Source organism: Aspergillus glaucus (assembly GCF_001890805.1).
Source record: "Aspergillus glaucus CBS 516.65 unplaced genomic scaffold ASPGLscaffold_1, whole genome shotgun sequence".
NCBI lineage: Eukaryota > Fungi > Ascomycota > Eurotiomycetes > Eurotiales > Aspergillaceae > Aspergillus > Aspergillus glaucus.
In genome coordinates this window covers 1,806,675-1,831,800 of record NW_019170453.1, presented here as the reverse complement: position 1 = coordinate 1,831,800, position 25,126 = coordinate 1,806,675, and the positions used below count along the sequence as shown (strand labels likewise).

Here is a 25,126-nt window from a genome sequence, read left to right as displayed (position 1 = left end):
CAATCATCTACATCCTACTTCGGATGGAGAATAGATGAAGGATTGAAGTACTTGAGGATGGGAAGGCATTGCCCTTTATGTACCCTCGATTTTTCCTTGGCACGCTAATTCAGTGAACCAATCATTGGCGACTATTTTGTTTGCTATTTGTTTTTTGTTCATCTGCTTGATTTTATATGCGATTATCTGTGTATTTAGAGCTTCTTTTCTCCGGGGCTCCCAGCTCGTGCGAGGGGGGGTGTTAGTACCCATCGGGTCACGTGTCTGACCGCCCTCGCTTTCTGCCCGGTAGTTTATATAGTTAGCTCAGCCGATAGGCCATAAACCAATCAACCATTCACCACACACCAAAATCGTACCTCCTTAATGCTCAGGTCATAATCCCTGCTTAGCTCACTGATCATCCCGCTGAGCATACCCAATGATTCTGCCTTAACTCCCCGCATCGTCACGTGAGGCTGACAGGATAAGGTCTGTAGCAGACAGCCAATGATTAGTGGCTGTAGCATGCTAGTGAATTATAAGGATTTCAAAGGATTGAAATCGCGTGGCACTGCGCGATATTGGGGCTCACCCTCTCTATGGTGCACTCACCCAGGCTCACCCATGATTGCATGACCAGAAAGCAGCATCACCCTCTAACTCACCTGGGAGGCACCCACTGAACTATTGACTGAAGTTAAGCCACACGCCGGCCGGTTAGTAGTTGGGCGGGTGACCACCAGCGAATCCCGGCTGTTGTATGTTTTTGTTTTTGCTCTCGCTCACTCACTACGCTCATGAGCGAGGCTGTATTCTTGCGAGCGAAACGAGCACTATGTTTTATATGAAGTGTTTGTTTGTATTAGCAGTTGGATAGGCAATTAGTTGGTTTTTAATCCTCTCATTGTCGACCGAAGATTTTTGAGAAACGTAGGCGTAAGTTGAGGGAACTGGCAGTGCTATTATTTGCTGATCAAAACCATGGCATTAGCTGGGTAAGGCTGCCGACACACTACCATGCTGTATTACCTGGCTGACCAAATTGATGACCTGAAGTTGTCGGTCCATCAAGCATATAACTAGGGGTCATCATCTCTCGACTCGCAAAGTCAGACGGTATTCTCGCCAGACTGTAGTGGCAGGAACTATTTAGGGCAACATTTTGCTTTGATATTGCTTGCAGTGAGATTAGCTTGCTTCTAGAACTATGCAGGACACATTTTGACGTCTTTTGTAACCTGGTGATTTATTCCAGACATCTATGACGCTTAAGCTTATATCCTACTACAGCCACGCTTTCACTACAACCATTACCACTAGTCCCTCAAAGCATCCTCTTCACAACAAAATAGCAACCCAAACACCAACAATGCAGTCCTCAATAAATGGGGTGCTAGGGGCTACGGCCTGCTGTTTTGATGATGGGGGGTCTTTCTAAGCGTCCGGGTGTATCTTGTGGTCCGGGTAATACGCCTACGCTGGTGTTGGCGATTGGTCTCGCGGAATCCCAAGAATTATCGATTTCAGCGCGGAACGTTGGCTTACTGCTAAGGGGTCTTCTGTTAACGTTGCTGTCACGCTGGCTTACAGTATGAATACGCCGACTGTGACTGTGCGGCAGTGGGATCGAGATGAGACGGATGTAGTGTCGTTGGCTCAGGAGGTTACGGTCTCGTACAGCAATAATGGGGCGTCGGTGTCTGGGTCGATGACAGTGCCTTTCTCGAAGGTTTTGAGGAGGGATGCTGATGTGAATTAAGCATTGGGAGAAGGGGTGTGTTATCACGGAAGATGAATTCCTGGATATGGCTGAAAAATATTGGGGGTGAGATTTTTGTCTGTTTTGGCTGGTGTAGATTTCTTGTTGTAGTGACCTGATGAATTATATACTGTTCAAATTATTCTTTTCTGGAGTAAACAGGCCATTTGAGCTCACCCAACAAGAAACATCGCAGCCCCCCTTGACCCCAGAGAAACATCCATACCCGATGCTCCCCACCAATCTCCTCTCCCATTCCCGTTTATACACCCCTCCACAGACCCATCTTCTCTCCGAACAACATTCATTCCCTGTCCAACCAGGCTAGTACTCCCAGACCCTGGCGGTGCACGCACAATCCCGGTCCAATCAGACGGATACCTAATCTGCATACTGCCTCCACCATGACTAAAATGAGCTGCGGGCGCTCGTGTTGCACTCGACCTTGATCCGTCTCGTTGGGAGCTGTACAGGTAGACGGGATTTGTAAGGTGGATCTGTTGACTTCCGGATGTTGTCTGAGTGAGGATGGACACGCTTTGCTCTAGGTCGGACGCAATCGGGATGAGGTTTGCATTGATACTGCCGCTTTTGGTGGAGAGGTGCACAGATGTAGAGACGATGAAGCGTCCGGAGATGGTGCCACTATCCGTCTCGATTTCGATCTCGTACGGACGAAGGGGAAGAGTATGCGGGTTTTGATATTTCCCGTTTCCATATTCTGCACATTCAACCATCTGCCTTTCCAACTCTGGTACAGATGCAACTGCTGGTGCAGTAAAAGAGACGGAGATACTCCCCGACTGTGACCGAATCCGCAATCTAGCCGGTTCATCGGGGTTCATAGGGTAAGCCGGCTGCGGTACAACAGCCACGCTAATAGCACCGGAAGTCGTCGATAAAGAAAGTAGTTCGAATAATGGATATCTGCCCGTTATAGCTTTATGGCCGTTATCGACGATGATTTCTCGCTTCTGGGGTGAAACCTCCGTGGGCTCGGTTTGCTGTTTCGGAGCCGCGATAGCGGGCGCATCGTCATTAGTATCGAAGTCTTTCTCGTTGTCTCGTGCAGCTTCATTCGATGCCTCTTTCTCATTGTCCGCTTCAATCGGAGCATTTGTTGCGCCGACGATGATTTCTCGCTTCTGCGGTAAAAACTCCATGGACTTGGTCTGCTGTTCAGGAGCCGCGATGGCGTGCGTATCGTCGCTGGTATCTGATTTATCCTCATTATCTCGTGCGGTTTCACTCGATACCTCTCCGTCCTTATCCGCTGCATTCGGGACATTCGTTTCGTCATCATGTCGTTCCGGGTCGTTCTCGGTGTGGGCATCTCCGGGGGCGTCATTGAGATTCCTCGAATCGCGGGTATCATCTATTGCCGTCCCGTTCTCAATTGGAGCATCCTTAGAGACCTTTTGCAAACAGAAAAACTGCCCGTTAGTATAGCAATGGCTTCTGTGGGATTGTAGAAACGTACTTTCCGCGAGTCCTCTTGTTGACATTGTCCTTCTCCAATGCCGGGTATATCTCCCTCATCCTGTGGCCCTTCTACCTCTTCCGTTTTCGATCCCTCGAACGCCGCGAAAAGCACTTCTTCGATCCCAGGCAACACTCCATGCGGTTCCGGCACCGGTTCAAAAACCGAGAACTTGTGATCAAATTCATTCGTTCGAGGACCCTGTCTCTGAAACGGCACTGTATTCGTCTTTGCACTTATCTCTGTTGAAATAGCTTCGATTCGCAACCATAGCGGGTCATGTTCATCTATGGTACAACTCGTAACTTCCCGCGAACCGTTAGCCCATGGCCCGTACCAAGGTTCAGGTTCAGTTGGCATTGATTTCCGGAACAGGGCAGGAACGCGAATCGAATGCAAGGGGGCTAACTTACAAGAAGATGCATTATCCCTCCGGCTGGTGGCTGTGCAAATCATGAGGATGGCTGGTGAGAATATTTGGAGTTGGGTTGTTTTGGGCGACGTGTTGGTGATGATTTACGTCATCAGGCAGTCAGGCAGAAATGGTGGTGTAGTAAATTATGAATGAGTATAATTATGTACAGTAGAGAGTGTAAGATAATAATTGTGGGATTCATTGGTGTGAGCCATATCCGAATAAATAATCATATCAACATCAGGGGGAATCTCTGGTATCGGAAACGAATGTGCTGAAGTAAAGAAACAGGCATAAAACGGCATAAATAATTGGAACATAGACAGATTGAAATAGGGATAATATCAAACAAAAAGCAGAAAGCATCTCAACGTAGTCCAACTCAGGCATATCCCAAGTTCTCCATGACCGACTGACAATCAGTAACAGTCATATTGAGTACACCCAACGACCTGATCTGCGTTCCCCGTCTAAGACGCTGCAGACCAATAGCAACCTTCCACCCTTCACTTTCGTCAAGAACAAAGACGTAGTTCTTGCCATCTTGCTCGCGGAAACTTGCCCGGAGCATGTGGTGACCGCGCTTCGCGAAGTTCAGAGTATCATCGTCGTTACCACTGCGGGTGCCAATACGGCAGGTATTCTTGCACACCCGTAACATATCCATAAGATACGCATCCGACTCTTCGGGCGTGGGAGGCAAGGTAGACCCAGTGCGGAAGGGGTTTGATGATTTCGTAGGGTTCTGGCGGGCTTGAGGAGATGCCGCGTATTGAGAACACCATACTTCGACGGACTTCATGGTCCATGCTTTGGCATCCCATTCTCGTTGAGGCACGCCTCGGATGTCGTCGTCGATGAACAGTCCTTCTGTGGTGATCTTAAGAACCAGGCCATCTGACACCATTCCTTGGCCGGAGACTAGCTGTGCCACTGGAATGTCGACAAAGTTGTTGTTAAAAGCGAACACCCCAGAGATGACAATCTTGTCTGGGTCTTTCGTAGAGTAGCCACCACGGGAGTAACCGCCTCGGTTCGACGGCGGAGGAGAGGTCCGGGCCGTTGAGTGCGACGGAGTATAGGAGGATTCAGAAGCAGTGGATCCAGCAGCGCCCCCTTGATAAGGTCGCCGGGCTCGTTCGTATGGATTATCTTCTTCGCCCGGCTTCTTTGGTAATGGGGTGCGGTGGGGAGGAGGTTCCGGTGGTGCCGAGCAGGAAGACGAAGGACTGGCTTTGGACGCTGCCTCTTTTTTGGCTGCTTCTTCCTTAGCTGCAGCTTCCTTAGCCGTGGTCTCCCTTGCTGCAGCCTCTTCTTTGGCTTTCTTCTCTGCAGCGTCTTTGGCCTTCTTTTCTGCGTACTTTTTGGCGGCCGCTTCCTTGAGAGCTGCGAATTTGGCATCAGCTTCTTTCTTCGCTGCTGCTCTTGCAGCGGCCTCCTTTTCAGCAGCCTCCTTTTCGGCCTTGGCTTTGGCAGCGGCAGCAGCTTTCTCTTCTCGTTCTCGTGCTTCAGCAGCTTCTTTCTCTACTTTGGCCTTTGCCTCTGCAGATTCACGTTCAGAGCGGGCTCGAGCTTCAGCTGCCTCTCTTTCAGCTTTGGCGCGAGCTTCGGCAGCTTCTCGCTCAGCACGCTCTCGTGACTCCTTAGCAGCGGCCTTCCGAGCTGCGGCCATTTCCTTCTCGAACTGTTCTTTTCGTTCTCTGAGCTCTTTCTCCTTGGCCTCATGCTCTTGTTGCCTCTGCTTCTCGCGCGCCGCTTCCTCTTTCTGTCGTTTATATTCTTCCATATTCCGCCGGATCTCCTCTCTGCGCCGTTCCGCCTCAAGCCGGACCTCCTCTTTTTTCCTTTCTTCTTCGCGGCGGAGTTCTTCTTGTCTTCTTTCCTCCTCACGTTGGAGCTCTTCTTGTTGTTTTTCCTCCTTGCGACGTGCTTCCTCCTTCTGTCTCTCCTCTTTGCGCCGGAGTGCTTCTTTGCGCCATTCTTCCTGGCGACGACGAATCTCTTCCTTGCGTTTCTCTTCTTCACGCTGGCGGATCTCTTCTTTCTGCTTCTCTTCCTTTTGCTTTTTTTCCTCACGAAGACGCTGACTTTCTTTCTGTTCCTCTTCACGTCGAAGCTTCTCTTTACGCTCTTCTTCCTCGCGACGGCGAGACTCTTTCTCGCGCTTATGAAGCTCTTCCCTCCGTCTTGACTCCTGCCGAGCCTCCTCCTTCCGCTTCTCTTCCTCACGACGACGCTGCTCCTGTTCCTTCTGCTGCTTCTCCTCTCGACGGCGAGCCTCTTCTTGATTCTGGCGGAGTTTTTCTCTGCGACTTGCCTCTTCACGAGCTTCTTCCTTCCGGTTCTGCTCGTCACGACGACGTTGCTCCTGTCCCTTTTTCTCTTTTTCACGCTGGTTCTGCTCATCACGACGACGTCGCTCCTCTTCCTCACGCCGACTTTGTTCGTCGCGGCGACGTTTCTCCTGTTCCTTTTTCTCCTTCTCACGCCGGAGCTCTTCTTTGCGTTGCTCCTCGCGCTTTAGCTGCTCGCGACGCTGTTCTTCCTCGTGTTGGCGCTTTTCCTCCTCACGTCGCTGCTTCTCTCTGCGTTTTTCTCGTTCCTCGTCGCGTGCCCTTTCCCATTCGGCATATTTCGATCCTTCGTCATTGTCGTTTGGGGTCGATCGGGAGTTTGCATCATCAGCACCGTGTTGTTTACCCTTGTTTGAGCCTTTACCGGAGTTTCCGCCGTCACTCTGCTGTTGGTGTTTCTCGTCCCCACGTTGGCCACCAGACTCCGGACCCCTGGAATCGCTTTCACCTTCCGTGGATTGATCCTTGGTACCGTCTCCATCCCCAGACTCACCCGACCCATTTCCACCAGACTTCCCCCTTCCCCACCTCTCCCGCCACGTACCCGTACCACCCGCCTGTAATGACCCAGCAACCCATCCTATCACACCAACCACAACCATCCCTATCAAAATCCCAATCGCACTCCCCAAACTCCCAATCCCACCACCCGTAACCGTAAGAACATACCACCCCCTCACAACCGGCGCAATATTCGACCACAGAAACATGAACAGGAGTGTACTCGCAGACCCGGCTAGGAAACTATTCCGTTGACATTGTAGAGACGGGAGATATAAGAATCCGGAACCGGCGGAGTGTTGGGGGATGACGAAGATGTCGTAGTTGCCGTCGGGGAGGTCGGATTTTTTGGTGTATTCGCCATTGGTGTTTGGTTTCGAGTTCTTGTCGTGAGGGGGAGGGGAGTTGGAGTCTGTCATTTTGGTTTGAGGGGGGTGTGTATTCGGGGATAGGTGTTGAATCTATTGTCGCAAAGGTAGGACTCGAGTATCAAACGAAGAAATCGATCTCATGTTCACAGCAACATTGAAACGGCACTGAGACTGTTCTCAGCGCTTCAATCGGGCTAAAGGATCAACAAGGTTAGATCGCGATACCACCACAAACAAAGGATAACAATCGAGTCAGTACTGAAGAATCAGTCCGTACTTGTAGAGAGGCAAAGAGAAAGGTGTGATGAAAATGATGAAGAAAAGCGGCGGCTAAGAAAGTTGAGTCGAGGCAGATCACATTTATCACGCCAGCCACACACAATCTCTACTACACTAGTATTTTTCAGTATGTATCATGCATCGGAAATAACGGAAAAAGAAACGAAAGTAAGCATGTCTCAACGCTCCTTTGTTTATTACTCCGAGTCCTCGATTTAGAATTACTGTTAGACCTACAGAGCCAGCTGCACGGTACGATCCTCCACATCATAGCACACGTATTATGGAGTCATATAGGACCCGCCTGAATCGGAAATGAAATGAAAGGAATGTGGATTCCAGATAGATCCAGATCGCTGGAATGCGCCATCTGATAACATACTGTGCTTCTATTTCGATCGAATCATAAGTCTATTACTTTGGCATCTCTCGTATTGATTAAAAGTTGAATACTTCAGAACAATTCTGTACGATACTGACAATGTTTGTTTTGATTTTCCTTCTTCCGGTCGTTGCGCCAACGGTGTGGGTCTATAGAGGAATAACGTCCTGCACTCCTATCACATCCAATCCTGCTATCTGGCACGGGAAATTTATGTTTCCGTTTCAATAGTACAAGGACGTAGTAGTATGTACAAGTACAATCTTCTGTCTCTGACAAAAATAAATAAATGGACAATGAAAAAGCCAAACGCGGGACTCGAACCCGCAACTTTCAGATTTCCGTGATCGCGATTCCGATTCATAAAAGTCTGACGCTCTGACCAATTGAGCTAGCTCGGCCGGTGTTTATGTAATCTCTTGCTTAAAGTGTATAAGTCTAGTACATAGAAGTGATCCATGCATACCCTACTCTTGTACGTACATTTGAGTGAATTAGGCAGCGAGGCATCCCCTGTTTATATCATGACTAGTCCCTGTTGCCTCAGAACTTTTCTCTTCTATCTCATTGCTCTGATTTTCCAACTACCCTCCATCTAACTTACTAACCACATCTAACATATTAACTACAGACAGCAACAGTACGCCTACAGATTCTACGGTTCTCGTGTCAGAAGACAGACTCCGAGTATACACCTTACGACCCCATGTATTTTGAAAGCTGACCGTCTAGAAGTATTTGACTACAACCTCACGACCTTTCTCTTCCTCTCCCTACTCTTCTCCTCGTTCTGGTACCACGACCCTGGTCAGTTTGATCATCCTGGACGACATACGCCCCAAGTCAGTCTAGCTCCGAGCTACCGTTGAATGAGCCAGCAATACTTGCCTTCATGATGAATATCCTTCCCCCATTAACCTGGACGGGGTACTGAAAGGCGAAGAGAAAAAAAAATCAGCGAGAGCCGAGCATCAAACCAGTACTTCATCATTAGACACAGCCCTCAGAGCGTAGCAAGAGGAATCACTTGCCTTAGTGATGAACCCTATGCCGTCGGGTATACTGAAAGGCAAAGAAAAAATATCAGCAAAAGCTGAGCATCAAGCCCGTTGAACTTCTCATTTTTGGACACGGCCCTCAGATCGTAACAAGAGAATCACTTGCCTTGATGATGAGCCCTGTGGCGTCGGGTATACTGAAAGGAAGACGGAGCCGAGCTCCATACCAACACCGTTCCATTATTGTCCCGTCGAGGTTCTCGGAGCGCGTGGGATTCGGGATCCTGAAAGACACAACGAAGTTAGCATAGCTGACCTCAAACCCTGGGCGTTGTCACATTCGCCAGGACGGAACCGTAACAGGGGATACTTATCTTGATGATGAACGCACCTCTCGTATGAGATCTGCAGTACTGAAAGGCCAAAAATCAGCAAAGCTGAGTATCATACCAGCGGCCATGACTTGCCTTGATGATGAACGCACCTCGCGCATGGAGCATTGCTGAAAGGCCATCAACCAGAACATCGTACCCAGTCTCGTCATTATCAGTCGGGACTTCGAATCGTAACAAGCCCATGCCTCGATGACGACAAGACGTTCGTGCTCCATGAGCCTGCGTACCGGATAATTGAGAGGTGATGCTGTCACGGTTTGATGGTCGAACGACTGATAGACAAAAGCTTGGGTACTAGAAATAAATGAAGACAAACAGAAAGCAACGCTTGAAAGTTTCGAGCTCTCTGGGGAGTGGAAGAAGAAGATAAACGACCGGAGAGCGAGAGAAGGAAACTTGAAAAGTAGTAGAAGAAGGGACAGAGAAACGGGAAGCTATAGACAATAATCAGAAGCTCTCGCTGTTCTCTACGGCCTTCCCAGCTAACCTGAACTTCTAGGACGGAGACTACGAGCTCATGGTCACGGTTACCTGATTAGGAAGTCACGACTATCAGGGCATACACAGTATCGGAACGTAAGTTACCCAATACAACATGAGCATCAATACGGTTGCTAAGCATTGGTGGGATATATGTGCCTTATCGCACGAAGTACGATTTGTCTCGAATAACTGCTACGGTCAGCAGTACCAACAAGGACTCGCGATTCAATCCGTAGTGGCGAACAGTCGCGAGTACCACCTTTTTTGTAAGTACCCCATACCAAACTACAAATTTAATGATACACGAGCTAAAAACTACTTCTACTATAATTGCGGATCACATTCGTTGCTGAGGTGGAGGGTATTTGGAGATGCGGAGGTTAGGGCTGGTCGATCACCGAGTCGGTATTAATGTCCAAGTCTGGATGCGATTCATACCAATGAGTCAATGACAGTTTTGAGAGAGAGAGGAAAAAAAAAAAAAAAAAAAAACTTGTTCGAAAAAAATACTGTTACTGACAAAAACTACAGAGACGTTAAGACGCTGAGCGTTGCTATGGAATCATGTAGTGTGCTAAATATGTATTTGGTGATGCCGCACCTATTCTCGATTTTGGACTACTCGACCAAATGATATAAAATAAATCAAGATAAAATTGCCACCTGAAATCATTCTACCATAAAAACGAACATCGAGGTAAACGCTGAGAAGAGGTCGGGCCCGTCCCCCAGTGTGTCGCCTCCCCGGATATCACAAACAGTATCCGCACGGAGGAATAATTCATATAGGATCGCGTCGTCTATAGCTTGTATTTGAATATAGCCCGACGAAACCGAATCTGTGGACTCTAACCAAGAGGTACAGGTCTCTTTCCACCTGGGAAGAATGGAGGGACCAGATGGTTTGGAGATCCTATTCCAGTGGTATTAGACGCTGGCTGTTCAACACCAATAATGTTATTTGGCAGTCACAACTACACCTTTCCATACAGGAAAAGATTGGATATTTTATCTGTTTCCTGTCAAATTTTACTACAATGTTTACTCACTGTAATAGCCCATAGATTCGCGAAGCGGGGGACAGTCTTGGCATAGATAAGGGTCACTTTTTATATAATATACAAGACTTTCAGGCCGTTCACTTTTTATGTCCCTTATCTTAAGTTATCCTTCGGACTGACTCGCGAATGACTCATAGCTTATCTGGTTTACTATCAAGATAGTGTTCTATCGGAGATCCAGGGACATACTCCGTAGCCATGTAATTAGGGCCTTATATATCCAGACGTATATGGAAGCATAGTGCAACCATACCTTCCACTCTACTATATAGCACAATGGCCGACAAACCGATACCTGCTGAAACAACACAAGATGTCTCGAAAGACAATGGTCAAAACATCAACAACACAATTGACACCCGTGCTGAAAGCAAGTTGGTATGGAAATTTGACTTGCGCATCTTGCCCATGTTGGCAGTGATGTACCTGTTCAACAGTCTGGATAAGTCAAATCTTGGAAATGCAAAGACGGCAGGACTGGAAGGTATCCAATTCATTTGCATACCTTACACTACACGGAGGATTATGCTAATTTGGTAGATACCCTCAACTTGAAAAGCAACCAGTATAACATGATACTTAGTATCTTCTTCATTCCATATGTCCTGACTTCCCCATGCCTCGGGATCATGGGAAAGAAGTACGGTCCCAACATAGTACTTCCAAGTATGATGTTCACCTTCGGCCTATGTACCATTCTGGTGGTTGCAGTCTTCAACTTCAGTGGTCTTCTTGCTATAAGATGGTTTCTGGGTATGGCTGAAAGTGCATTCTTTCCTTTGGTTATTTACTATCAAACAACGTATGTCCGTCCCTATACATGGCTACTATGGCAATACTGATGGCTATAGATTCTACCGCCGTGGAGAACTCGCCCGTCGTCTCGCCATCTTCTATGCCGCGCAAAGCATTGCTTCTGCATTTTCAGGTCTTCTTGCTTTTGGGGTATTTCAAACCAAAACCGGATCGCTCGCAGCATGGCGATACCTATTCCTCATTGAAGGAGGGGGTACAGTCCTCTGTGCATTATTTGCTCTATGGTATCTACCAAGATCAGCCTCTGAAGCCAAATTTCTTTCTCCCGAGGAAAAGGAACTTGCATATCTCCGTCTACAACTTGACAGTTCCTCTGTTGTGAATGAGGAATTCAACATTCGAGACGCTCTGCGAGTGTTCAAACAGCCAACCAGTTGGGCTATTTTGGCCATTCAGATTTGTCTTGGTGTCCCGCTGCAATCGGTTCAGCTCTTTCTACCAGAGATTATCTCACGGCTGGGATATGGGACTGTCAAGACGAATTTGTATACCGTTGCACCGAATGTTTCTGGCGCTGTTGTACTGTTGCTTCTAGCCTTTGGCAGTGACTGGACGAGATGGAGGTTTCCATTCATCGCGTTGGGCTTTCTCTTTACTTTTATTGGCTTCGTCATTTACTCTGCCATTGATGTGGAGGCTGACCTTGCTGTTGCTTATTTTGCATCTTTTATCATGACATGGTAAGTATAATCCTTCAGCTTTTCTTCACTATACAACGTACTAACGAGAAAAGGGGCACATCCGCACCGTCCGTCCTGCTCGACACATGGTACAACAACAACATCGCCAACGAAAGCCGTCGAATGCTCCTGACCAGCATCGCCGTCCCAATGGCAAACCTGATGGGTGTATGCAGCTCCAACATTTTCCGCAATCAAGACGCACCTAAGTATCTGCCTGCTTTAATCACAGCCGCCGCCTTTGGCGGTACTGGATTGTGTTTGACCTTGGCATTGGGAGGATGGATGATGGTTGATAATAGACGGAGGGATAGGAGGCAGGGGGTTAGTCTTAAGGCACAGGATATTCCGACAGAGAGGTTACGGGAAGGTCCTGCGAGTGTGGATTTTAGGTGGTGTTATTGACGGAATGCTCTTCCCCTTCACTTCTACATACATGTATCCTGATGTTAAGTAGAACAATGCATACTTTGGCAACGCTTTTCCCGAATAAGAAGTCCATATTATACTTCGTAGGGACTACATATAGCATAGCTCCGAAGGATTCAAGTGTCCCTATTAATTCAAATGAACTGGAATAGGTGACATAGTTTGTGCACTGAACCTCGCACCAATAGTTCCTCAACAGCAGTTGGCTGTTGGGGTCACGAGAACCCCGGAATGGACAACGCAGGAATGCGAGGTGCTGCAGCTGCAATTCCAGCGTATCTCTTTTTCTCTCTGGAGTACATCTACAGAGTAACTACATCTACTGCTCTTGTAATCTGTCCATCCGGAGTGGCGGTCGGGGAATTGCAAGAGCACCACCCGACAAGATCGACGCCCGTGATTGGCCGAGTCCACACGGAGGCTCTACGGAGTACGGGACTACTCCGTATTCCCATTCTCTCTTCAACAACCATCTCCCTTTTCAGACCTTTCTCACGCTGCTGGTCAGTGAGATCGATTGACTGCTTGTTTCCCTTCTATTTCCCTCTTCTTTCTTGCTCCTGTTCCTGCGTCCCTTCTTCTCCCCCCCGGGTGTGGAACACCGCCCCCCGACCATTCAACCACGTTCGACTTCCGCCTATTTCACCTCCCCCCCCGAAGGCCAGCTTGACTTTTCCTCCTCTCCTCCTCCTCTTTCCGACTTATCCTTTACGAACCGGTCCCTCCTCTATGCGGCGACGATAGTCCGAACAATTCCCACCTCCCCCTCCCCCCGATAACATCCACGACTCGCCCCTCGAGGGGCTCATACGGACCCCAACATGTCTTATCCCCAAGCCTACCCGGCTTCACACCGGCCCATGCCCGCATACAACCCCATGGCAGCCATCTCCGCGCCCGCGGGGACATTTCTGCCTGGGACCAAGGTTCAGGTCGGCAGTCATCGCGTTGTCGTGGAGAAATACCTCTCAGAAGGCGGTTTCGCCCATGTCTACGTCGTGCGGCTCCCCGTCCCCATCGATGGTACCGAATCTGCTGTGTTGAAGCGGGTGGCTGTCCCGGACAAGGCCGCACTAGCCAATATGCGGACGGAGGTCGAGACAATGAAGAAGCTCAAGGGTCACCGGTACATTGTTAAGTACATTGACTCCCATGCGTCTCAGCTGCGCGGAGGTGGTTATGAGGTCTTTCTTCTCATGGAGTTCTGCTCTGGTGGGGGTCTCATCGATTTCATGAACACGCGACTGCAGAATCGGTTGACGGAGCCCGAGATCATCAAGATCTTCTCCGACGTGGCGGAAGGTGTGGCGTGCATGCACTATCTCAAACCTCCTCTGTTGCATAGGGATCTTAAGGTTGAGAACGTCCTCATTTCGCGCCGCGGTGGTGTCTCTTTCTACAAACTGTGTGATTTTGGTTCGACCGCGCCTCCTCGCCCCGCGGCTACCTCGGCCGCAGAGGGCCGATTGATCGAGGATGACGTTCAACGGCATACGACGCTACAATATCGGAGTCCGGAGATGATCGATGTCTATCGGAAACAACCAATTGACGAGAAGAGCGATATCTGGGCGCTGGGTGTCCTTCTTTACAAGCTGTGCTATTATACCACTCCTTTTGAAGAAGTGGGCCAGATGGCCATTCTCAACGCTAGCTACAAGTTTCCTAGCTATCCGCAGTTTTCGGATCGTTTGAAGATGTTCATCGGTAGGTGTTTGAAGAATTTGCGAGTGATGGACGTGTGCTAACTTGATTAGCTTCCATGTTGAAGGAGAACCCCCAGAAGCGTCCCAACATTTACGAGGTCGTACGGGAAGTATGCCTCATGCAAGGCAAAGAAGTTCCCATCAAAGACGTGAGTGCTCTTTGATTGTATTCTAAATAATTCTTAGTCTAACTCCGTCAGATCTATTCTGGTCGTTCCCAGTCGGAAGCCCGTCGGTACCAGGAACTACCGCCCTCGCCAACAGAGCCACCGCGAGTCGGTGCAGTCTTCTCCCCACCAGTTCAAGAGACACCGATCAGTATCCCGGAGATAGCCCCCATGCGGCGAGGTCGTCCAACAAACGCGAGTTCCCAGCAAAGCTCTGCCAAACCGAGCCCCTCCCCTTACCGCGACTCTGCAGATCCTTTTGCAGTCTTGGACCGAGCTGGAAGCAAATCTCGGGGCCCAGCTGATGAACTTTCGAACCGGTTCCCGACTTTGGACCAGTTTGATATCCTGCATGAAAAAGGAGGAAAATTCGATTTTGAACCGACAACCGCGAACTCGGAGGAACACCTGTCGCAGAAGCTCACCAATGCACTGGCCGATGATGCTTTTGCTAAGCGTGATGAGGAACCGGTCCGCGAGTCAGTGGTCAATAGGCGTTCCCAAGTTCCTTCGTCGGTGGAGCAAACCAGACCATCCGAGAAGTCTGCCTATCAGCGAAAGGAGCTTCCTGCTACGCCTACCAGCCGACAGCAAACACCACTTTACCAACCAGTTCCCCAGAAACCTACAATGGTGTCAACTGGTACGATGACCTCGCCGGCTCCTACACCGGACTTGCTCGAAAAGAAGTCGAGCCGTCCTATCTTTCGCTTCCCATCTTCGGATCATCAGCGCCAGCTGTCTGGGCGGGGCAAGAGCCCGTCACCCCCACGGCTTCCGCCTAACAAGCCGGAGCCTCCCCCAAAGACTTCCACGGACAGAGTTAATGAGCTCACGGCGTCTTCGTCGCGACTCTCACTGGACACAGCACGACCATCGAGTCTGGAGGTCGGTGATCCTCTGACGCGGTCGAAGTCGGCCAACGCCAAGCCTCGTCCGGTTTCTATGTATACCGGGAAGTACGACCTACCGCGGGAGTCAGAGAGTGCGCGGTCCTCCCTTGAGCTGTCTCGGAATCCGTATGAGGGTGTCCTGTCGCAAGCGCGGGCTGATATGGACCGGGACTACGACCGGGCGAATATCACGTCCGACATTGACTACCTGCGAGCCAAGGAAGAGGAGGAGGTGAACCGGAAGCGCGAGAAGCGGGCCAGTGGAAGCTCGAAACATCATAGCAAGCGGTCAAGTCTCTCCCATCTGTCGCTCTCCAACACGAAGACACTCTTTGCATCTCGATTTGGCGACGCGTTCCGCCGATTTGAAGTTGGTCAAAACGACCAAAAGCCTCAGTCTCCTTCCACTGAGGATATCCCCAAGCAACCCTTAATGGTCACGGCCTCAGAGGTGACCGAGCCTCCTGAAGAGGTAGACAACGAAGAAGGTGATGGCGACATCTCTCCGGAGATGCGCCGTGAGCTCGAGCGAAGACGCCTTTCGCAGGAAGAAAAGCGAGTGGCTAGCGCAGCCGAGGAATACCGGCGACGGGTAGCAGAAAAAGGAGGATCGCGGCCTGGAGCAGATGGCCGGTCGGTCACGATACAAAACAAGGTGCAGAGCTTGATGGGCGAGAGCAGTAAAACCGCACCGCAAAAGACCGCTACAGGATATGGCCGGTTCACGGAACAATCAAACCCACCAGCTTTGCAGGCAAAGCCGAGTGAGCTGCGTTCGGAACCGCTGTCACAGGATTCAACCCCAGTGTACGGCTCCTACACGGGAGGCGGACCATCCCCCGCCATCAAGGAAACCCCCATCCCTAAGCTCTCGACCGCCTCGACAGAATACGCACCCACCCAGCGCGCACAGCGCACAGGACCGCGCCCAGCAGCCCCTCCCAAACCCAAGAGTCTCCGCGTCGACTCCGACCTAACGCAGTCCGGCCTGGACCGCAGCCCAACGGTAGCCAAGACACCCACCTCCCCAAGTGAAGACTGGGAGACGAGTTTCAGCCGGCGCTACCCCAGCCTCTCGGGGCTGGAGATGGTGGAGACGGAGATTGAGATATCCAAAGTGACGAGTCTGCGGACCAAGGAGGTGTAATCGCATGTACTTTAGCCAGTGTTTCTATCTTTTGTTCTATTTTTCACGCCGAGAGCGCCAGACTTGGATTTATGTTGAGATTTGTTATTTGCCGTGTATGGCTATAGACTAGTGAACTAATTTGTTGCATATAGCGATTTGTTTTGAATACGCCTTCGTACTCCGTACTCTGTAGATTCCTGAAATGGTAATGAGACATACCGCCATCCTCTCCGCCAGATACTGCCAGATATTGCCCGATACTGCCATTAGACTTATCACTGCTCAATTCTCAATTCAACAGACATCATGGCGCCAGTTACATTAAGCACGGTCGATAGTGAGTGCTATCCCCTTATGGTTGGATATGAAGCTAACAAAACAGACGACCTCAAGGACATCATCCAACAACTCTTCGAAATCCAATCCGCCGTGCATGGCTATCTCGGCCACGAGACGCAGCAGGAACTCGTCCGGAAAATGTACGCCTACCCTACCAATCTACCAACTCATACTCATACACATACACATACTTAACATCAATAGAAAAACATTAACCCTCGCCCTCTCAACCCTTTCCTCACACACCCAAGACAACCCACCCCAACCCTCCGACCCCCAACAACAATCGCAACAAGGAAACCCAGACCCCCCCCTCAGCAGCATCCAACTCCCCCCCGAGATAATTGACTACGTCGACTCCGCGCGTAATCCGGACATCTACACGCGCGAATTCGTCGAGTTAGTACAGCGCGGCAATCAAGATCTCAAGGGGAAGAGAGAAGCGTTTGCGAGTTTTCGGGATGTGCTGGCGAGGGAGATGAGGAGTGCTATGCCGGAGTGTAGGGGGGAGGTTGAGAGGGTTATGAGAGAGGCGTAGTGTTTATTTTGGGTTATGTTGGTTATTGGGTATTGGGTATTGGTGTATTTGGGTATTGGTAATATGTATGTATATTGTTGCCTGAGGCATGATGAAAAATACGCAGAGTGTAAGATCAGGAATAGTTACCCCGGATTCTCATGACAGGTTGAGTCAGCAATGGCAGCCTCAATCTTTCTCCGCACTTTGACAAGGCTGGGGAAATCGGGATATCTACATACATATGTATACGGGGTACTGCCAATTGAAAGATACGGGGAATCGGGATATGACGAGTACTGCAGCAACAGCCAAACCAGCATTGGCCGGTGCCCCGGGCTGTGTTGGTTGTTCTTTGCGCTGTGGTTTGGCGCCGTCGTGATCAGCACCCCAGAACCAAATACGGCACACGAGTCATTTTATCGTGCAGGGGAGGCTCAACCCGGGCACTCACGGGCAAGACAGACAGACAGACAGACAGGCCTCGCAGACTCTCGGTTTATTTCGGTGCCAGAAAAAGAAATAAGGAATAAGAAACGGAAACGGAAACAGAAACAGAAAGTTATCCCCGCTCGTTTACCAAGACGACCAGTCATTCTCGCTCGCTTCGTGTTGGTGTGATTCTTGGCTGACCCTGGTCATCACAATCGCCTTTCTCTGTCTTTCTCACCTGCGCTTTACTCTTTTACTCTTTCACACCAGCATGATATTCAGTTCTCTTGCTGTTAATCTGTACACAATGTGCTATCGCTCTCTGTCCATCCCAATAATACCGTCATGAGCAACGACACTTTCATTGATCCCGGGCAGGGCATCACCGGCGGCCTCGCCGATGGCCCCTGGGAGATCAAAACCGTTCTCGCGACTCTTGCCGCCGTCGCTTGGTATAATGCTCTCGAACTGATAGTGCTCGTTTTTGTCACCTTTCGCGAGTATCATGGCCTTTACTTCTGGAGTCTTTTGGTTTCCGCATCGGTCGGGCTCGTGCCCTATTCCTTGGGCTTTCTGCTCAAGTTCTTTGAGGTCTGGTCTGCTTGGCTGTCTGCGTCGTTTATCACAGTAGGATGGTACTGCATGGTCACCGGGCAGTCTGTCGTCCTTTACTCCCGTCTACACCTAGTCATGCGCAACCAGCGTGTCCTCCGTCGCGTCCTAATCATGATCTGCGTCAACGTATTTATCCTACACATTCCAACAACAGTCCTAACCTACGGCTCCAACATCGCTCCCAAAGAAGACCAACACCCCTACATGCGCGGCTACAACGCCATGGAGAAAATCCAAATGACCGGCTTCTGCATCCAGGAATTTATCATCTCCGGCCTGTACATCTGGGAAACAACAAAACTGCTGCGCCTCGATCCAGACCGCAGCAAACACAAGGTCATGTACCAGCTCATCATCATCAACCTCATCATCATCTTCATGGACCTGGGTCTGCTCATCATCGAGTACATCGGGCTATACATCATGGAAACAATGATCAAAGGCGTGGTCTACAGCATAAAACTAAAACTCGAATTCGCAGTGCTCGGGAAACTAGTCCGTCTCGTCCACTGCCATATCTGGAAAACAGATTCTGTGGTCCTGCATCACCACGACCATCCGAGATTTCATCGCCATACGCCAACTGGGCATCATCTTCCGGATTTTGTCGATACCACTCGCGTCACGACGGATCTTACACATGCCCCAACTGTTACTACTACTGCGTCGACTGTTAAGACTCGACGACCGAGTACGCTTCCTCCTGCCGTCGCTACACGTCGTCGCTCGGTGCCGGGGATGGACTATGATGCTATATCGATCGCTATGTTTGAACACTCACCTCCATCGCGAACCTTCAACTCTTCTCGTTCCGATATCGCGCCGGAGGATCTGGAAGCTCCTCGTCATTCCCACCATGCCAACAACAGCGATCACGACCACGACCTAGAAACCAGCCCCTCTGAATTCTCAAAATGGAGCGGCGACACCCGCACCGTCACGAACAACAGCGCCACAACCACGACCTATCCGGTTGATTTTACAGAGTCGCTGGATAAGCAGTGTTCTGCATGGCCGTCATAATATCCTTATACCCTTCTTATCCGACTTTTCTATTTCTTGTTATTGTTTAATTCGACGACTTACGATTCACGATACGAACGACGAATGATCAGATCACGAGATCATGTCAACTCATCTCATACCGCATCTTATTATATGGTGTACTACCACCACCTACCACCTTTATCTTGATCTTGGCCTTATTTATGATATCATTTCGGGAGATTGGGCGAATCATGCATTGTGCAACATTGCCAAGGCTCAGGGCTTGGTTTGGCAATAATAACATTGGATATATGTCATTGACTTGTGATTTAGTACTACTACATATTGGTTGTTACATAGGAATGTGTACCTGCAGTTATTTTCGTACAAAGTGTGCAAAGAATAAATACTTTTTCCTACATACAGTGATGATATCGACCTGAATGAAATCGATATATATAAAACCCGAAATGCATAACTCATATCCCATAACAATCCATCAAGCCAACCCTTTTATAACAAATCATAGAAACATGGCCCTCAGATCTCAAACCCCTTATACCCCTCCACAAGCCCATCAGCCAACTTACTAACCCCCACCCAAGCAGGCGCATACCGTCTCACCTCATCCAACGCAGGTATATTCCCGATCTCATTCTGATCGCTCCACATACACACCACCCTTCCTTTTACCTTCACCTCCTCGGTATCAGATTTGGAAGAAGTAGGAAGATCAACATCAACAACCCACTCCCCATCCCAAGCCCGACTCCAGAGCCGAATTTCCCTAGTCCCGAGCGCATTACCATCCTCGTCAACCGATACATGCGGGAAACGGTCTTCGTCGTATGCGGAGTTGTGGACGTGGTAATCAGGAATAGGGGTATCTTCGTCGAAAACGAGTTTGCAGGCGCGGGTGTTTTGGCCGGTTATGCTGAATTGCACCGTTTGTTTCTGGGATGAGCGGGTGATGTTGAAGGAGAGCCAGTCTTGGTATTCGGTGTTGTTGTTGTTGGTGGTGGTGACGTGTGGGAAAAGACCGGGGTATGTGCATTTCACGCGGTCTGCGAGTGGAGCGCATGTTACATCTTCGCCTGCGGCACTGACGCTGGGAAGGTCACTGGCGACATCGTGGACGAAGGGCATGACTCCTGTTAGACTTGCGTGGTTGACGCCAGTGTTTAGATCAACGTCCTGGATGAAGAAGAGTTTCAAGCGGTTTGACTCTGAGAAGGGGAATGCGACAAGGTTGTATATCATTGTGCCGATGAAGATGGATAGCATGAAGAGCGGGATGTGGTGCGTGTAGCGATGGATGAATGGGACCAGTGGTGAGAATAGAAGAGCTGTTAAGCTCGCGATGCAGATGTAGATGAATAGCGCAGGACTACCGTCTTGACCGGTCTGTTGGAGTGCCGTCGTAAGCAACAGTGCTAGCGGACCGGTCATCATGAGGACGATAGGCGCGATGAGGATGAACTGCAGAATCCAGGTCCATTTCGGAAGATAGGAGCTCCATAGCTGTTCGAAGCCATATACCCCCGAATCGTTTGTATCATCAGAAGACAGACTGTGGCTGATCGAAGCTACCCGTGTGTAGTTTGCGAAAGTAGTCCTGTGGCCGTGTCCGTGTCCATGTCCACCGCTACCACGACCACCACGCAGCAAAGACGTCGCTTCAGAAGGAGGTTCTTCAGCCTCGTCACCCTCTGTCTCCTCAACATGGTTATAATCCTCATCTGCAACCGCCGTACCTAATCGACTATTCGTACCGTAGCTATACGACGACTGCGGCGGCAACGGCGCAACAAACCGACTCACATACTCCGCTTTCCGCGGCAGGAAAAACATCTCCAGATAGCTTATCCAAGTAGCCAGAAACACACCAGCAAAGTAGAAGAAGATAAAGTATCCCCCCGCCAACCCTCTCTGGTTCTCATACACCGTCGCAGCAACCAACATCGCCCACGTAGCAATAAACAACCAGGTAAGCGTATGCACGCGATGGAAAGCAGACGGCCGCGCGAAATCAGCAACCCGCGAAGCGAACCACGACAGGAATATCCATGAAGAGCCCATCATAGCCCACACAGCATACGGGCTGCTGTGCACGATATATGGATTGATCTTGGTAACCAGATACGCCAACCCAATAGTCACAGCCGTCGGGACACCAACGAGAAACGGAAACCGGAAGAAGCCCCGAGCACCACCAAGCGAGATACCATTGCCCAGCGCCGTCGATCGAAATAGATACATCCGATCAACATTCACAAGCGCGATACTCGTAGCGAGCAGCGTCAACGGCGCAACGACGAGCAACGTCACACTCAGCGCGAAAAGCGTATGCAATCGAAACACCACAAACGCGCTCCCGAACATATCAAACCACACAGCCCGAGACCCAGACCCAGACTTTGGTCCACTGTCCTCAGAAACAAGCGTCTCCGTCGTCGCAACAGCCGCGGAAAGCATATGCCACAGCGAATCCACAGTCGTATGCTTCGAATCATCCTGATCAGTGTGATATCTCGCCCTGGGCTCCATAAACGCCACGTCCAGTCCACGGAGTCCCATATCCCCCTCAAACACCACATAATCCGTCTGACTGCGTATCAACCCCGTCTCGAATCCATTAGCGCTGAGAATCGATCCAAACGGATGTTCCGACTGCGCATACGAGTGCGTGATCTCCGTATCCGAGCTGCGAAACAGCGTCGCGCGACCACCTGCACCCGCACCCTCGAGATTGAGGAATGTTTTCGTGAACTTCGAAATCGGATGTTGACTATACACCCGCGCGCCGTTAAGAAAATCCTCCTCACCATTGTTAAACAGCACCACAAGTCCATGTCGCGGCGCATGTCCCGGTGTCGTGAAATACCGCAATAATTGTAAACAAGTCACGACGCCGACTCCGTCATCTGTCGCTCCGTATCCAGTAGACACACTATCATAGTGCGCGTTCACGAGCACGCCCCCCTTGTCAGGAATATAATCACTATCTTCCCAGAAATCACCCTTTTCATCCTCAGATCCGCGGATATAAACCATAATATTCGTCCCTTCAAAATAAACACCCACACCCGTGGACCCAAGCACACTCCCCGCAAACGTGAGATTTGACTGTAAATCATCAAACACGACCACCTCAGGCGTTCCCTTCCCATCGCCTTCTTCCTCTGCATCCTCTGCCGTGGATGCAGTCGCAGTTATCTCCCCAATCCGTTCCAACAGCCACCCCCTAACCAAATCATTCTGGTGCGAATTATACGGCCGGAACCCATCCGTCAACAATTGTAGATCCGTCCATGCTTCTGATAAGTTTAGACCATGCGGAGTGGCGCTGGGGGTCGGCGCTGGGGGCACGACTTGGTGGATGACGAGTAAGGGGATTGCAAAGGCGAGGTAAATGGCTGCTGTGAGGAGGGTGACGGGCCAAGGGGTGAAGGCCAATGGGTTGGCGCGGAATATTTTGGGAGTCATTGAGAAGATTCAATGACTGGGAGAGAGCTGAGGATCTTTGGTGATGTGATGGAAGGGCGGAGCTTATCGGGCGGGGACAGATATCATACGGTACGGTAATTACGATATCGACCAGATGCCTCAGGCAAAAATCACCTCTGTAGAATAGTCAAGATTGTATACTACTGCTAACCATGCTCACCGGCCACAAATTCGAGATCATATACATGCTTAAATGCTTAATCCCAGATAGACAGAACAAAAATAACAGGAGGGAAAAGACAGTAATCACAATAGCCGCTGTCAATGCAAAAAAGAAACAAGAGAGAAGAAAATCTCCTAATCTATCAGCAGAGCTCGCTCCGTGATATTATCTGGGATGGATGGACCAATATGCTGGCACAATGAGAATGAACAAGTGCAAAAATGACGGCTAACAAAAAGGAAAAAGAAGGGGTATCAACCATGGGTGGGACTTCCGACGTCCATATATTCATCGTCGTTGATTACGGCCGCATGCATAAGGCCAGTCACCTGGCCTTCATCTTCATCAAAATCTTCATCATCGAACATGGTCTCGACTGGAGGCGGATGGATCTCATTCAAGCGATCCCGGAGTCGACCCACGCCGTCGCCGCTGAAAACGCAAAACAGCTGTCGTTGTTGTTGCGTAAAGTCTGGTGGTGCCGCGCGGCAGTGCACTGTGAGGTCTGGTCGCAGAAAAGCGTGCACTCCGGTCAAACTGAGGTGAGTAAGACGAGGGCATTGGTTGAGCAGAGCTTGGATTCCCTAGATATTGTTAGTACATAGCTTGTCAGGGTAGATAAAAAGCTCTCACCTCCAAAGTCAGCTCGAGACAGTAACTCAAATGCACCCGCTCCAAGCTACTAACACCCAGCGGGTGAGTCGACGCCCTTGGCTGAGACAAGGCAAAGAGACTCCTATCGGTAATCGATTGGCACTTGACCAGGCCAATTCTTCTTAACTTCGGCAATGTCGCCAGATGCTGAACACTGCGGTCTGTCAGGTTGTTACAGCAGGCCAGATCAATATACCGGATCCGGTTACACGACTTGACGAGATGTACCACCGCAAAGTCCGTGATATTCGAGCAGTGACCCAAATGCACATAATGTAAGTTCTTGCCGAGTCTGCAAATCGACAAAACCGCGCGATCTGAGATGAGCCGACATTTCGAAAGAACCAAATTCCGTAGACGAGGGGCCGCATTGATTATGCGCTCCACGGACTCATCCGTAATGAGATCACACGACGTCAAATCAAGTACGCGAAGGGTATCGAGCATCAAATAATCGGGGATCGACAAAAACGCCGAATCGTCGATATTCTTGCAGTCTTGCAGTCGTAGTTCTCGGAGACTCCGGAGTGCGTTTATGAGTGCGGTAATGGATTCGCTAGTGACGAGCCTGCAATTATGTAGATCGACTTCGAGGACGGCCCGGCAGTTTTGGGCAAAGGACATGACGGTCTGGTCCGTGAGTTGCGTGACGCCGTTCAGTTTTAACTGTTCTAGTTAGCTATGGACATTTGTAACAAAATGAAGAATGCGCACCCTTCTGATTTGCCGGCAATTCTCAGATACAGCAATAAGCGACTCATCAGTCACCTTGGCGCAATTGGTGATATTCAGCCCTTGGAGTCGAGGGCAATTCTGAGAAACGATATGTAAGGTGTGATCCGTGAGGGAAGTAAGATCTGAGACATCCAGCGCCTGCAGATGCCGGTTCCCATCGACCAGACCCGACACGCCCGTATCCGAGAGGTGCGAGCAGTTGGTCAACGTTAACCGTTCGATCCGATTGCATTGAGCAAATGGCACCACCGTGCCGTCGCTGACGTCGATCAGCGCAGACAGATTCAACCGCTTGATGAGATCCGAGTAGGAAAACAGGCTGCTCGGATTCCCCACCGTCGCCGCGACGCTCTTCAGATTATCCCAGTTGTTGCACGACGGCCGGTGCCATAGTATCCCCACGCAATTTGCTGCCCAACCTCTGCACACGAGCATACAATTCAACAAGTCGGAGGGGGAGCTGATGCGGGTGAAGATCGCAATGAGGATCTCGGGGGGCAGGCGCCCGATGGGCGGGAGCATGATGTCCTGCCCGCTTTGCCCATCGAGATCACGGTAATTAGAGATGCCGACAGAGGATTGCGAATCGTTCGCCTGGGCTGTGAAGAAATCCGTATCATCATCGGCGGCGCGTTCCGGCGATGTCGACGATGACGACCCGGAGGGAAGTTCGCTCGGGAATCGAGCGGGTTGTCGTGAGCGGGGCATGAGATTCTTTTTCTTCCCTTTTTAAATTTCCTTGATCAGTGATATTCCTTCGAATTTATTGTCGTTCGCGCAATAGACTCCTGGCGAGAACAGGGTCTTCATGAGGCCTCAGCCAGAGTCGGAGTCAAGTCGAGAAAGAACAAAAGAGAGATCGATCCGAGAGGAAAACCGTCACAACGAGTGCCAATC

The 25,126-nt window shown here is 50.0% G+C and overlaps 9 protein-coding genes and 1 non-coding gene across 10 annotated transcripts; 4 read left to right on the top strand and 6 right to left on the bottom strand.

The window, feature by feature from the left end:
- On the bottom strand, nucleotides 1-348 carry ASPGLDRAFT_41720 (uncharacterized protein). Its single transcript, XM_022545472.1, has one exon. It carries the CDS (start codon nucleotides 250-252, stop codon nucleotides 76-78), a length of 177 nt encoding a protein of 58 aa, XP_022406356.1. The 5' UTR covers nucleotides 253-348; the 3' UTR covers nucleotides 1-75.
- A 1,417-nt stretch (nucleotides 349-1,765) lies between these two features.
- Nucleotides 1,766-3,678, bottom strand: ASPGLDRAFT_41719 (uncharacterized protein; the record flags this gene model as incomplete). Its single annotated transcript, XM_022545471.1, has 3 exons — nucleotides 1,766-3,156; nucleotides 3,222-3,526; nucleotides 3,635-3,678. Coding segments are annotated over 3 exons (1,591 nt in total), but the record flags the coding sequence as incomplete, so codon positions are not given.
- An 88-nt stretch (nucleotides 3,679-3,766) lies between these two features.
- On the bottom strand, nucleotides 3,767-7,045 carry ASPGLDRAFT_41718 (uncharacterized protein). Its single transcript, XM_022545470.1, has one exon. It carries the CDS (start codon nucleotides 6,908-6,910, stop codon nucleotides 4,019-4,021), a length of 2,892 nt encoding a protein of 963 aa, XP_022406354.1. The 5' UTR covers nucleotides 6,911-7,045; the 3' UTR covers nucleotides 3,767-4,018.
- Nucleotides 7,046-7,826: 781 nt separating this feature from the next.
- ASPGLDRAFT_t5 lies at nucleotides 7,827-7,924 on the bottom strand. The gene has a single exon. It is a non-coding gene; the product is annotated as a tRNA-Lys (tRNA).
- A 770-nt stretch (nucleotides 7,925-8,694) lies between these two features.
- Nucleotides 8,695-12,444, top strand: ASPGLDRAFT_162348 (putative MFS transporter; the record flags this gene model as incomplete). The annotated part of the gene is made up of 5 exons (XM_022542512.1): nucleotides 8,695-8,771; nucleotides 10,733-10,944; nucleotides 11,001-11,262; nucleotides 11,312-11,956; nucleotides 12,010-12,444. The coding sequence occupies 5 exons, from the start codon at nucleotides 8,695-8,697 to the stop codon at nucleotides 12,359-12,361; spliced, it is 1,548 nt and encodes a 515-aa protein (XP_022406353.1). The 3' UTR covers nucleotides 12,362-12,444.
- A 318-nt stretch (nucleotides 12,445-12,762) lies between these two features.
- On the top strand, nucleotides 12,763-16,434 carry ASPGLDRAFT_162343 (putative serine/threonine protein kinase). The gene is made up of 3 exons (XM_022542511.1): nucleotides 12,763-14,092; nucleotides 14,143-14,240; nucleotides 14,292-16,434. The coding sequence occupies exons 1-3, from the start codon at nucleotides 13,207-13,209 to the stop codon at nucleotides 16,296-16,298; spliced, it is 2,991 nt and encodes a 996-aa protein (XP_022406352.1). The 5' UTR covers nucleotides 12,763-13,206; the 3' UTR covers nucleotides 16,299-16,434.
- A 152-nt stretch (nucleotides 16,435-16,586) lies between these two features.
- On the top strand, nucleotides 16,587-17,157 carry nut2 (mediator complex subunit NUT2; the record flags this gene model as incomplete). The annotated part of the gene is made up of 3 exons (XM_022539757.1): nucleotides 16,587-16,617; nucleotides 16,663-16,759; nucleotides 16,824-17,157. The coding sequence occupies 3 exons, from the start codon at nucleotides 16,587-16,589 to the stop codon at nucleotides 17,155-17,157; spliced, it is 462 nt and encodes a 153-aa protein (XP_022406351.1).
- A 756-nt stretch (nucleotides 17,158-17,913) lies between these two features.
- On the top strand, nucleotides 17,914-19,206 carry ASPGLDRAFT_115992 (uncharacterized protein; the record flags this gene model as incomplete). The annotated part of the gene is made up of 1 exon (XM_022539736.1): nucleotides 17,914-19,206. The coding sequence occupies one exon, from the start codon at nucleotides 17,914-17,916 to the stop codon at nucleotides 19,204-19,206; it is 1,293 nt and encodes a 430-aa protein (XP_022406350.1).
- Nucleotides 19,207-19,592: 386 nt separating this feature from the next.
- On the bottom strand, nucleotides 19,593-22,688 carry ASPGLDRAFT_284017 (M28 family metallopeptidase). The gene is made up of 2 exons (XM_022543753.1): nucleotides 20,925-22,688; nucleotides 19,593-20,861 (listed from the first exon to the last, which is right to left on the bottom strand). The coding sequence occupies exons 1-2, from the start codon at nucleotides 22,654-22,656 to the stop codon at nucleotides 19,711-19,713; spliced, it is 2,883 nt and encodes a 960-aa protein (XP_022406349.1). The 5' UTR covers nucleotides 22,657-22,688; the 3' UTR covers nucleotides 19,593-19,710.
- A 406-nt stretch (nucleotides 22,689-23,094) lies between these two features.
- Nucleotides 23,095-24,937, bottom strand: ASPGLDRAFT_21767 (putative ubiquitin ligase complex F-box protein GRR1; the record flags this gene model as incomplete). Its single annotated transcript, XM_022543130.1, has 3 exons — nucleotides 23,095-23,424; nucleotides 23,474-24,160; nucleotides 24,209-24,937. 3 exons carry the CDS (start codon nucleotides 24,935-24,937, stop codon nucleotides 23,095-23,097), a joined length of 1,746 nt encoding a protein of 581 aa, XP_022406348.1.
- Between the last annotated feature and the right edge of the window lie 189 nt (nucleotides 24,938-25,126).

Bases quoted from the DNA above. Each gene is read 5' to 3' on its own strand.
- ASPGLDRAFT_41720 (XM_022545472.1), bottom strand. From the start codon at position 252: ATGGGTACTAACACCCCCCCTCGCACGAGCTGGGAGCCCCGGAGAAAA.
- ASPGLDRAFT_41718 (XM_022545470.1), bottom strand. From the start codon at position 6,910: ATGACAGACTCCAACTCCCCTCCCCCTCACGACAAGAACTCGAAACCA.
- ASPGLDRAFT_162343 (XM_022542511.1), top strand. From the start codon at position 13,207: ATGTCTTATCCCCAAGCCTACCCGGCTTCACACCGGCCCATGCCCGCA. The intron at 14,093-14,142 runs GTAGGTGTTTGA...TAACTTGATTAG, and splicing joins TCGTTTGAAGATGTTCATCG to CTTCCATGTTGAAGGAGAAC. The intron at 14,241-14,291 runs GTGAGTGCTCTT...TAACTCCGTCAG, and splicing joins AAGAAGTTCCCATCAAAGAC to ATCTATTCTGGTCGTTCCCA.
- ASPGLDRAFT_284017 (XM_022543753.1), bottom strand. From the start codon at position 22,656: ATGACTCCCAAAATATTCCGCGCCAACCCATTGGCCTTCACCCCTTGG. The intron at 20,862-20,924 runs GTACGGCGGTTG...ACGAGGCTGAAG, and splicing joins CGGTACGAATAGTCGATTAG to AACCTCCTTCTGAAGCGACG.